The sequence below is a fragment of the Entamoeba nuttalli genome, assembly GCF_000257125.1.
Source record: "Entamoeba nuttalli P19 unplaced genomic scaffold asmbl_7384, whole genome shotgun sequence".
Lineage (NCBI taxonomy): Eukaryota > Evosea > Mastigamoebida > Endamoebidae > Entamoeba > Entamoeba nuttalli.
The window spans coordinates 1-13093 of record NW_008578589.1 but is presented as its reverse complement, the minus strand read 5'-3'; the positions used below and the strand labels follow the sequence as shown (position 1 = coordinate 13093).

The 13093-nt window shown below is 23.8% G+C and overlaps 6 protein-coding genes across 6 annotated transcripts in view; 3 read left to right on the top strand and 3 right to left on the bottom strand.

The window, feature by feature from the left end:
- Window positions 1-56, top strand: part of ENU1_169880 (RNA recognition motif (RRM, RBD, or RNP domain) containing protein) — a gene marked incomplete at both ends in the record, with an annotated part of 591 nt that extends 535 nt beyond the window's left edge. The window contains one exon of the mRNA XM_008861111.1: window positions 1-56. This exon is cut by the window's left edge and continues 535 nt beyond it. Within this exon, the coding sequence (XP_008859333.1) occupies window positions 1-56 (56 nt within the window).
- Window positions 57-4586: 4530 nt separating this feature from the next.
- ENU1_169870 (C2 domain containing protein) lies at window positions 4587-5606 on the top strand (the record flags this gene model as incomplete). The annotated part of the gene is made up of 1 exon (XM_008861110.1): window positions 4587-5606. One exon carries the CDS (start codon window positions 4587-4589, stop codon window positions 5604-5606), a length of 1020 nt encoding a protein of 339 aa, XP_008859332.1.
- Window positions 5607-5663: 57 nt separating this feature from the next.
- ENU1_169860 (tyrosine kinase, putative) lies at window positions 5664-6225 on the bottom strand (the record flags this gene model as incomplete). The annotated part of the gene is made up of 3 exons (XM_008861109.1): window positions 5664-5764; window positions 5827-5937; window positions 5991-6225. The coding sequence occupies 3 exons, from the start codon at window positions 6223-6225 to the stop codon at window positions 5664-5666; spliced, it is 447 nt and encodes a 148-aa protein (XP_008859331.1).
- Window positions 6226-6360: 135 nt separating this feature from the next.
- On the bottom strand, window positions 6361-7185 carry ENU1_169850 (nucleosome assembly protein, putative; the record flags this gene model as incomplete). The annotated part of the gene is made up of 3 exons (XM_008861108.1): window positions 6361-6601; window positions 6648-7117; window positions 7165-7185. 3 exons carry the CDS (start codon window positions 7183-7185, stop codon window positions 6361-6363), a joined length of 732 nt encoding a protein of 243 aa, XP_008859330.1.
- A 689-nt stretch (window positions 7186-7874) lies between these two features.
- ENU1_169840 (hypothetical protein) lies at window positions 7875-8864 on the bottom strand (the record flags this gene model as incomplete). Its single annotated transcript, XM_008861107.1, has 1 exon — window positions 7875-8864. The coding sequence occupies one exon, from the start codon at window positions 8862-8864 to the stop codon at window positions 7875-7877; it is 990 nt and encodes a 329-aa protein (XP_008859329.1).
- A 1390-nt stretch (window positions 8865-10254) lies between these two features.
- On the top strand, window positions 10255-12977 carry ENU1_169830 (hypothetical protein; the record flags this gene model as incomplete). The annotated part of the gene is made up of 2 exons (XM_008861106.1): window positions 10255-12859; window positions 12910-12977. The coding sequence occupies 2 exons, from the start codon at window positions 10255-10257 to the stop codon at window positions 12975-12977; spliced, it is 2673 nt and encodes an 890-aa protein (XP_008859328.1).
- Between the last annotated feature and the right edge of the window lie 116 nt (window positions 12978-13093).

Here is a 13093-nt window from a genome sequence, read left to right as displayed (position 1 = left end):
ATTGTACTAGTATTTGTTTGGTGTTTCAGACGTGCCACCTTCGTTCTAAAACTTAATTCAAATAAAAAAGTGAAATATACTAAAAAGTATAAGCCTTTCATGCTGAAGAATAATTTTATTATATAAATTGATTTTATATGATATTATATTATCAACACAATTTTTGTGGTTCAACCACAATATCCTCACACTTATAGTTTTATAATATAGACTTATAGGTATTTTAGTATTGTGCTTATTCTCTTTTTATTTGTTTTCTCTCAGTTTTTAAAAGAAAAGGTTATAAATATGTTTATTAGTAGGTATTAATTTCTGTTGAAATTGCAATGATAAACATATTCATTTACAATTGTTTTTGAGTCTTAATGTATTTTCCTTCAATTAACTTATCTCGAAACATAATAGGGGTTACAAAAACTATAATTATTTAAAACACAAATAAAAAGAGAGAAGAAAAGTTAAATAATAATTATTTTATTAAGTATTTGTTTTAATATGAATTGTTATTTATTTTGTTATATTTTGGAGTTGAGTCTTTTTGGTTTATCATTAGTTTCAATTTATAGAATATTTCTTTTTTTATTTTTCATTTCTTTATATAAATTTGTTATTCATTATAAGAATTTTAAATAATATTGATAAAACCGTATCACCAAGTTTCTAAATACATTCATAAGAACGAAAATAAATATACTAAAACCTAATAATAGAAAAAATAAAAGGTAGGTAATTAAATGTTATTACTTCTATTTTTTTATTGTTCCTTCCTCACTAGAGACTAATAATATCTTCGTGATTTAATGTTTATTCATTGCCGCTTCATTTATTCATTCGCTTTTACTTATTGAAAAAATATAGGTTTCTATTCCTCATTCATTTATTTACATTGAATTAAAGTCATTTCAAACTGTATTAACTTAATTATTCTTCATTTATGCTCATTTCTGATTTAATATGTATTAAATTTCATCATTCTTTATTTTCTTATTTTATGATAAAAGAATATACATTTATCACTATATTCTTTTATGACTAATTTCATTTATTATATTCATATCATTTTTTTTCTTTGATAATATCAATATTAACAAAAACACCTTCATCTTAATAAATAAAGAATACTAACACCTTTACAAATACGTACTCTTTTATTATCATAAAGATATTCTCTTATCATAAATAATTATCATTTTTTCCTTATTGAGTAATATATTTTCTAACTAAGTACAAAACTACAACAAAACTATAACTGGAAATTTGAAGCATTCATTTATTTTAGGATTCGTGTGTTTAACATATCATCTTCGAATCAAAAAATAGCTTAAACCATAAAAAAGAAATAACTTTCAAATTAGTCAATAAGTAATTCAAATATAGAATAAAATTGACTAGAATTAATAACCAGTATAGAAGGAAGAACTTAAAAAATATTAGATTTTAAAAAAAGATATAGAAAAGTTAAATTGTTTATAAAAAGTTAATATAAAATACAAAATCACTAAAAACGAACAAGAATGAAAGAAAATAAGTTAATTCAATAAGAAAGAAGTATTTAACTAAAAGAACTAAAAACAAAACTGTATCTATTGTTTTAGACAAACAAATTTGTATAAATGACAAAAGATGTACTAAATCCTGAAAAAATAAGAAAATATTAATGAACCTCAAGACTGAAGAAAGAATATAAACAACAAAAACATAATGTTTATGTCTGAAAAGAATGTTAATTGAAGTTTAAATAAAACAAAAACAAACAATGTTAGTTTGAAAAATAATTATAAGACAAATAAAATGATTATTAAACATTTTAGAATCATTTGGTGCGTTATAATGAAATTTAGTAAAATGACTTAAAATGATAAAAAAATACATTAATTTGATAATAGTTTCATAAAAGTGTTTAATAAAAATGATATAACCTCAACTTAGTATTTACAAATTAAAATGGATCAATGAAAAACAAAATGATTATTTAAAGATTAATTAAATGTGTTTATTGAACTTTTATTATCCAATACAATGTATTTAATTTTTTTATAACTTTGTTTGACAATTCAAATTCAACAAAAATTAGTATAAAAAGTATAAAGTTTATTTTAATTAAGCAAATTATTGAATGGATAATATGTTATTTAATAAGTTTATACAGAAGTATTACACATTGTTGACTTAATGTTTGTTTTCATTGCTGAGTCATATATCTATTTCTGTAAAGTATATTATTAATTTAATAGATATCTGTTTTCATAACTTTATTTCAATAAATTTATATTGAATATATATAACCATTTATTATTTGAAAATCAAATAAACAATAATATCTCGTTTGAATGATTTTAGTTAATATTTCTATTATTCTTACAATAAATTGATATATATATCATGTAAAATTCCATTCAGATAGTACAAAATTATTAAATCACTTAATTGGAATCAATACTTCAAAAAATCAATTTAAACTTATATTATTTATAAATATTGTAAATAACAATTAATTGGTATAATAATTTTTTGTATTTAAAATAAAATAACACAGTGTCAAGTCATAATTCATTAATACAAGAAGTAATAAATATTTTGATTGAATAAAAACAAAAATAATAAAAGGAATATTATTTAATATTATCATACAACTACAGAGTAATAAAAACAAATAATTTAGACATTGAACATAAAAAATTTAATTAGTATAAAATTTAGTTCAACTAAATAATAAGTATCGTGTTATAAACAGAAAGTAGAATCAAATAAAAATTAAATAAATATAAAACACTGAATATTTATAATAAGCAAATAACTATGTTAAGCGTTATATGACAATAATAATTAAAACATTTCTAAGCCGAAAAAAATTTAAACAAACCTAAATGAATTGAATTACATTTTTAATAATTTATATTTTTTAATTTTGTACAAGTACAAGTGTTACTTAGAGAAAGAACCAATAAAACAAATAAATAGTTTAATAGAACATTTAACTAATCAATTAACAAGAAACACATAATATATGCATATAAATATTAATATTAATATTAAATAGAATTAACTATAATTAAAACAAACGTTGTTGTAAATAATCTATACTTATTAGTTAATAATTAAACACATATTCTTATTTATAACAATTTCAATAACAAAAGACGATTTTTATTTAAGATAATTTATTTTTATTTATTTTTCAAAATACAGACTTATACATAATAAAAATGGTTATACTAATTAAAATATTGTACTTCGAAAATAACAGATACTGCATCAAAGTGTTAGAAAATGATATATATACGATTTAGATTAGTTCTTTTGAATTAAATCTTTATAACTACACGTAAATTCTATTAATAAAATCTAAAATATATTCTAACTTATTTCATGTATTTTTTATATTCTGGTTAGTCTAAATAGCGCATTAAACTAGTATCAATATACATGATAAAAAAAACAAGTCCAATGTCAAACTATTAATCAGAAAAATTACACCTAATTAAAGGTATAAAAAACTGTTTATATGAAAATTATAACCTTTTAATTTTGGTTATTCATTATGCAATAAAATATATTTCTTATATAAAATTAACATATTACAAACATTTTTTTGTTTTTTATGTTTATGAAACATCACTACTTTATTTTTTTTATAAAACGAGTGATTATTATAAATAAAAAAATTACGAAATTTATTTTCAGTAGATATTGATTCTTCTACCTCATTTTATTTGTTTGAGATTATTTTTGTCACTCTTCAATGAATATATTGTTCATGACATACTTTTATATCTCTGTATTTAACATCAACTGTTTCCACATTACTTCATTTGATATTTCATATTCTTATTCATTAAATCTTTTATCATTACTTCCATTGTAATTATAGTATCTTGTTCTTGCATCATTATTACCATTTCTTTATTGATTAGTTCATTTATTATAATTATTATTGAAATTATTTTTATTTCAGTCTATTATTTTGTCTTACTTTCTCTTTCACTATCTCTCAATTTCTCAATCCTCATTGTCCATTCTTCAATTTTGTTTTGTTCTTTGTTTCTTTTTTCCTTTCATTTCTTGTCTTTTCATGTAATATCTTTTATTCCTATATCCTTTACAATTATCTTGGTTATTCTTATAATAATATTAATTAAATATGCCACCTGCATTATGGTATTTGTGATAATACTAATTACTTTTATTATAATTATGTTTAATGAAAACATTTACGGTGATTTTAAATATGATAAAAGATAAGAAAGTGATATGGCTATTATTTGTTTGATAATGATTATGAACATATTCATTGTAATGTCATCTAAATCTTTTTGTTAGTGAATAATTATTTCTAAGGGATTTTCATTGTATGTTGTAATGAAGAAATAAATCTTAAAAGAATATTAAATTTAATAATTTAATAATGATTAATACCATACACCTTATAATTTCGTACATGAACAAGACTTGAATTGGAACTATTTAACAATTCATTATCTACTTAAATCCCCTTTGTCATTTAAACTTCTGTAATGATTTAATACATTTGATTGTATTAGATCTTATAAAAGAGAACTTAAATTTTAATTTATTAGTTTTAAGTAATGAGTATGTTTGAAATTACTTTTGTTAAAGGAATGAACTGGCCAAAAGCAGACCCTATTGGATGGTGTGATCCATTTTGTGTATTTACTAATAATGGGAAAGAATATAAAACAAAACATGACAACAACACTAGTGAACCTAAATGGGAAGAAACATTTACTGTCGTTTCAGATCACCAGCCATTAGAAATATTGTGTTTTGATTGGGACAGAATTGGGGATGATGATTTCCTAGGTAAATTTTGTATTAATTTGGATGACTTTTGTGATGTTACAACAAATAAAAACATTAAGTTTGATATTACTTTAGAAGAAGAGTATTTAACAAAAAAAAAGGTTGAAGAAAAACCTGCTGCTGTTGTGTTAACAATAACGAATCTTGAAAGAAAAAAAAAAGAAGAAGAAGAAAGGTTAAGACGTGAAGAAGAAGAAAAAAGAAATAATGAATCTATGACAGCAAATGCCAGAAAAGAGGCAATGGGAGAATGTAAGGATGAATTACTTGAATTTGCTGAAGAGGGATTAAAAGAAAAATTACGTCCTGTTCAATTAACATTAATGAAATGGACAAAATGTAATGACTATCATTTAATTTATTCAAGTGATATTGATGAATTATCATGTGAAAGAATTTCTTCATTACTTTCATCGATTTCAAATTGTATGATTTTAATACTTGACTCTACTGGTAATTTATTTGGTATATTTGCTCCATTTATCTCTGAGTCTTGCTCAACACAATTTACTCTTTTCTCATTGAAAGGTTATGAAGGTCCTTTATCACTTAAATTCACACCATTGCCTTCATCTGATTCTCTTATTCAAATCTCACCTACAAAAAATATTATCCTTTCAGTAAAAAATGCTTTTACCATTGCTCTTAATGATCAGTCATTCATTGATGCTTCTTTTTCGAATAACTTTACTTCTTCTCATCCTTTTGAAAGTACTATTCTTACAGGTAAAGTAAGTCCTGATAAATTTTCTATTCGTTGTTTCTTTGCCTTACAATGGTATTAAATGAAACATTGAATCATTTTGTGAATTCAATTCTTTTTAATTATTATTTCCCGTCCTTTAACAAAAGCCATTATCTGGTTTTCTTCCATTTGAACATTTGGTACACCTCATTGTCATTCCATCACATTCAGCACATTGTCTAAAATATTTTCTGCAATCTATTTCTTAAATATCATTCTTTTTCAAATTTTATTCAATCTTAAAGAATAAATTAACAAACAAATACATGCCCCCTCCCGAGTAACAATAGCTCCATTTCTGCATTGTGTACATTTATCTGATCTAGTTTGATCACAGTCAAGACAATCTGGACCAAACAAATGCTCACATTCTATTAATGTTTGAGTACTTTGTGTAATATAAATATATAAGTATGAGACAAACTTAAACAAAGTCCATGAAGAGTAGGAGAATAGCCTCTAGCACATTTTTTACATCCAAACTTGTCAGTATTAAATTCTTCACAATGATCTAGAACAGTATTTCCATCAACACAACTATCTCCTAACATCATAAATCCACTTTTACAGTCAGTACATTTTTCATCTTCACATGACTTACAATTATCACAAGAAGCAAATACCACAATAAAAAGAAGTGCTCCAAAAATGAAGTTCATTTTATAATTTTTAAGATGAGGAGGGTTGTTTAAATCTTTTTCTTTATTAAAGAAAACTCAAATGAAAAGACTTTTAAAGATTGAACAACTAGATTATGAAATAACTAAACGAAAAGTCATAAGATGAAGACTTAATCAATCAAAAATAATCTCTCTTTTATTTTGATAACATTCAACGCAATTATTTAATATAGTTCTGATCAAAGTTTCTGTAACAGTAAAATCTTTTTCAAGCATATTATTGATTGTTTCTTCTTCTGTTTCATCTTCATAAAAGTCTTTTATGTTATATGGAACAAAATAATCAAAGAAAGATCCAACAATAACTCCATTGATTTTGTGTGGGTCTTGTCCTTCATTAAAAAAGACTCCAGAGCTAATAAATCAGTACTAGAAAAATTTGAAAGAATAAATAAACAAACTTAACAATGGTTGGTGGCCCATTTAAATGTCTTTCTAAGTATGTGACCTTCTTAGTTAAGGTGTTATAGAGAAGGTAAGGATTTGGTTTAAAAGTAAATGAAAGGACAAAACTTACCCTGAGGGTTTTTTTATTTGTTGAACCTGGATAAGGGACGATTTGGTAAGAAAACGAATGACAAGAAATTGAATATAAGAATTGTAAGATTTTCACATCAGTTGGATTTGTTGCATAATAATCAAAGAGTCCAGCATTGTGAAGAACAGTATACCAAAACCCAGGTATCATATTGATTTTAGGACCAATTTGTTGAAGAATTTTTTGGTTTTCTTCCATAAACCGAACAAATGCTTTCCAATTTCTTATTTCATTTTCTAATTCATCTTCATCAAACATTAATTGAAGATGTTCGGCTTTTTTTATTTTTGTGATTAATTCAGGACTTGCAGTTTCAACATATTTTACATAATTCTATGACTAAGTATCATTACTACTATAACCATTTTCACTGAACAAACATCACTTGGTGATACATCCATTAAATTACGAGAAATAAAAAATCACAGAAGTTCTATGAATTTAGAAAAATACAAAAAAATAAAAAAAGCAAAATAAATTTTTGTTACTTTTTTTTCATAAAAAAAGGAGAATAATATTCAAAGAGAAGTATTTCATAATATAATTATTTAAAAAAAAATTAATTTCAAGTTTATTTACTGACTGAAATTATTCTTTCTATTAGTTTAGACTTTATAAAGTGAAAATGAATGAAGTTATTTATTTAACAATAATTTTTATTGGGTTTTCTATTAAATTATAAAATTATTAAATTGTTAGTGATTAAGACATTTTGAAAATGTAAAACATTAATTAACAATACTATTATATTTATCTTTTTTACATTAAAGGAAATATAAAAAGTTATTTACTCGAATTTATTAATTAAGTAAACTATTCATAAAAATTATAGAAGTCATTCTTACTGTTGTTTATTACAAACATTATTGTTATTGATTCTTCTGACATTTTAATCATTTTATATTCATTTTTATAATACACGTTTACACCATTAGTAGTTTATAACATTTCCTTAATAAAATATTTAAATTCAATAAGGTTTTATAACCATTTTAATGTCAAAACTACAATGATTGAATCTAAACATGTTTTAATATAATTCAAAGTAAAGCCATCCAAAAAAAAAGATAACAATAATCAAAATTTCAAACTAAAAAAGTGAAGATAATATCTTTAAAACATCTTCTGTTTGTTGAGTATCAGAAAATTGCATGTTTTGATTTAATTTTTCTTTAATACATTTTAGAAGTGAATCAATTTGTTCATCTTTTTGGTCAGTAGTTATTTCTTTACAGTCGATATCTAAATATCTTAATTCTTTAATTTGTTCAACATTTGATGATATATCTTTATAAGGTATTTGAGTAACAGAACTTAGATCAATAGAAGATACCTTTGTAGAAACACTTTGTTTAGGTTGAATAATATCAGATTCTTTCCTAAGTGATAAAGGTAATTTAGGTTTTTTGGTTTGTTCAATTTCATTAGTTTCTTTTATTACGTTTGGTTCAATAGTTTGTTCAATTTCATTAGTTTTAGTATGTTTTAAGTCAATTTCAGTGATAGGTAGTCTGAGTTCAGACCATTGATATTTCTTTTGAATATCAGAAAATGTAAAATTAGTTGATAATTTAGGAGAGTTTTCATATGTTTGACTTATTAAATCAACTAATTTTTGTGTTCTTACAATAAATTGTGTTTTCTTTAAGAAATGTTGAAATTTTTCTTGTATTATTTTATATTCCTCAGGTTTTAGTTCATTCAGAAATTCAGATATAAGTGGTATGTGCCGAATACAATAAATTACTTGATAATTAAGAAATTTATTTAATAGTGGAGTTAGATCTGGTCTTATTTCATTTACCACTGTTCTTAATTCAGTGAATGAAGGAGATTCTTTCATTCTAAATAAATCAATTGATGAAACTACTTCTTCTAATACACATCTGGCTTGTTCATCTAATGGATAAAACATACAATACATCCTTTCAAAAAATTTTGGTGTTGTACTTAATACTATTTCTATATATTCTTTATATTTTTTAGTTGTATTTTTTGGATTATCATTATCAACCCACTCAGCAAATTTAGTTACTCTATCTTTGAAAATAACAAATTTCATTTTTGTATCATTTGACATAATTAACTAAAAATTTTGAGATCCATTAATTAATAAAAAGAAGAAGATTTTTTTTAAATCGATATTATTTTATTTTCACTGAGTTGTATTGTTACTGATAAATTTGTTTTTTTTTAAATAGTAAGTTATAACGTAATAACAATGTGATTATTTAAATGTTGAATAATCAGATTGTATTTCAGTTTTATGAAAAAATCATTACAAAAATAAAAGTCTGTGTAAATTTATTCTAAAAATGATAAACCTTTCTTTGTTTCTAAAAGAACTTTTATTATTGTTTTAAAATATTAATGTAACTTAACTTTGATTTTTAACACAATGTGATATATTTGTTACAATTTAATATGTAAAGTATTAATTACTACATAAATTAGTATTATTACATTACTACTAACATCACTAAATCTCTTAGTTCTTTATTTTGTATTATTAGATATAAAAAAATTATTTATTAAATAGATTTTTACACATTCTGTTTATTCTAAGCTGTTTTTTTTTAAAAAAATATTCTCTTATTTCCTAAACTAATTTATATCATTAAGTTTTAAATAAATTACTTGATTTACTTTTGATAGTTTATAAATCAGTAATTAACTGTAAGAAATTCACCTCCTTTTGGAACATGTTCTCAGTTAATATAAAAAGTAATTGGTTCAATAACATCAATGATTATTATAATATTTAAAATCTTTCATGTAAAATTGTTTTTTTTTTAAAATTGGTTTGAAAATGGTATCAATTCTATTTTTTTTACATTCTTATTAAATTGAATGTAAATAAATATTATAACTTTAAATACTTTTATCATTCAATGGAATCTTTATCTTTAAATTATATTTATTTTCTTATATTCAAACAAATTTTGTTCATAATAAAATAGATTATTTCTTCAAAAACTAGTTGAAATAGTGTCATCTTCTCATTTTCAGAAGAGTTAAATTATAAAAAATAACAAAAAATGTAATTACATAAAAATAGAATGAAATAACATATTTTTGACAAAATGAAATGTAAAACAAAATATTACAATAAAAATAAAAAAAATGAAAAATTAAATATTTGAATAACTTGCTGCATTTCTCTTCTTACGATATGTTAATAAACCAAAAGCAATTCCTCCAATTAAAGCAATTCCAATAGCAATATATCCAAGGATTACCCATGCGGTTTTTCCAAGAATGAGTTCAGGATCTTCACTGATATGAGCTCCAATTGTTTTTAAACCTTCTGTCATTGTTTTATTTTTTTTAAGATTGTCTTTTCAACTCATTTTTCTTCTTCTGTGGAATTTTCCTTGTTAATAATTTCATGTTTTATATAACGAAATTAAAAAGTCAAATTCTTTTCTTTTTTATTTTTCTTTTTATCATCTTCTAAGTTCACTTTCATTATGATTGTTTTAGTGAGAGTGTTAAAATCGGAAAATCCTCAAACTATTGCAGAAAGACAAATCAAGTTGTTTAATCTTATAACACAAAAAAGTTCTGTTATATTTTCTTTTACTTTGACTGAAACGGTTTACTTAGTGGAGTTACGAATTGAAAAAGAAACACTTATAACATACGTTACTGAAAACACACTAAATAAACTAAAAGGGTGGTACGAAAAGAAAAAAGAAATTGAGACTCAACCCATTATACAAAACACTGAAGTTGGTTATTCAATCCAACGTATTCTAGGAATTGCACGTTCATTAGTTGGACCAATTGGGTATTTAGTTTTAAGCAATAAAGACTCTCAAACAAAAGTTGAGTTTAAACAAGAAAGTGAAGTTAATGGTTATTTTATTAAACAGTATATTGATCGTCTTCGTTTAACACAAACAAGACATCAACACCAATGGAATATTGATAATGAGATGATAAAATCTTTTTCTGATGAAGAAAGAAAAGTGATTAAAATCATTATAAATTCAGTCACAAATAAAAAATCCTATATTCAATGGAGTAGGGAGAAGTTTACCCAATTTATTCCTTCATTCATTCATTTGTTAAGAGGTTGCGGATATTTAGGTAGTCTTGCTATTATATGTGCCGATGAACTGGTTTCATTTTATCAAAGTCGAATTGATTCAACAAATACATTGCTAAAGGGATTTGCTCCTTCTTCATTTTGGCCATCTCTAACATCACAAATCCCTTTATCAGATGAAACTCAAATTATTTATGAATCAATATTCAATAGTTCAAATATTCCTTATGTAGACTTGGCGGTTTTTGGTAATTCATCAGATCTTAGACTTGAATTATTAAACCAATTTGATTTTGTATTTGTTGACTCATTGACATTCAATGAAATTATTCTAGAAACTCCTGTTATTATGTTAAATTCTCCTGAACCTATTCCTCAGGGTTATTCTCTTGAAGTAATCTCGATAATGAAAAACATTCACCATAAATTACTTTTACCATTAAGTGAATCACAATATGAAATGATTAAATGGATCGCTTCAACAATAAAATTTTCACAAAAAGAAATTGTACTCAAACAATTAAAAACTTCAATTTATTATCCACAATTTTCTCAAATTATACCAAACTCTCTTCTTTCTCCTATTGATGTGTTTTTACCTATTTTTTGTTCTTTATGTAAAACAAAAAGAGTTTGTATCTTATATCCTTCTTTCTCAGATATTTATTATGCTTTCAGTCAATTTGATATTCCCATTGTATCCAATAAAATTCATGACATTCATAATATTAACCAATTCAATTCAAATCTGATTCAAAACATTATCATATCAGTTGATACTCCATTAACTTTTTCATTAAACTCTGTTGATATTGTAATATCTTTTGACCTTTCAGATACAACAGCCGAGCAATTCATTAACAATAAATGTACATCATCAACACCCTTATATTATGTCCATTTAATACTAGACCGTTCACAATTTTTGTATTCAACAATTATTCCTAATTACTCTTCTGACTCTTATTTGAATATTCTACAAGATTCATCTACTTTACCTCAACATATTTGTTTAAACCAAGACTTCGGCTCTTTTGTGAATTCCTTTCAAATGAATTGTTGCACTTTCTCTTCTAATACAGGAATATTTCAAACATTATTCCCTAAACAAGAAGATCTCAATAAGATTATTCTAGTCAACCAGTTCAAAGAAGAAATTAATATAAGAACATCACATAACAGTGACCAAATCAAATTTGAAATTTCCCAACTTAAAGAGAATGTTAATACTCATAATACATTCTTTCAAAAGATGGAACATTATTTTTCTACTACTACACAAGAACAAAACACTACCACAAAAAAACCTTCAAAACCAAAAGAAGAAGACACTACCTCTAAGAGTCTTTCAATTTCAAGAGAAGAAAGTAATAGTAAGAAACCTTCCATGACAAAAGATCTAAAAATAAATCAGACTGACGACTTAAAACGAACGACTCAGGTAAATAAAAAACATTCCTTAACATATTCTTCTCTTGAAAATACAGAGACACAATCCCAAAATACTGAAACAACTTCAACAGAAAACCTTAAACAAATACCTAAAAAAATAACAGAAGAAATGATAATGAAACAAGTCCAATCTATCTTTAAAAGTTTCATGCAAGAAAGTCAAAAAACTAAACCATCTGACTTTAATTTAACATGCTCTGGATATGCAAAACAACTCATAGACTGTGTTCAAACTGTTGGCACGAATAGGAATCGTATTATTGAAAGATGCCCAGAGTTAAAAGTATTTACTGAAAGTCAAATTGATCAAGCAACTTCATCCTACTTAAACTGTATTAATACGTATCGACAAGAACTTGCTGAAACAATTCAATTTATAAATGCTATTCATCTTTTCCAAGAGAAATTAAATCGTGGAATATTGACAGAACTCCCAAGAACAGATGACCCAGGATGGACATATGTCTTAGACCTACTACTCATTAGGTCAATTGCAACAAAGGGATATAAGAAAACGTTTGAGTGTTTATCAGAAATACCAATTTATGTTGGTCTAGAAAAAGCAGGATTTTGTTTGTTTATTATTTATCTTTCAAATTAAAAATAATGACTAATATCTTAGGTTCTCAAGAAAGTAAACTAGAGGCAGTAAGACGAAGAGTACAACATTTAAAGGGATATATGAAATGACTTGATTGTGTTTTATCTTTTTTATTTTCTTCAATACCACACTGAAAAATAAAAAAATTAAAACCCTAAAAAAATAAAAAAAGACTTAATTAATATGACTGAAACAGTTGAAAAAC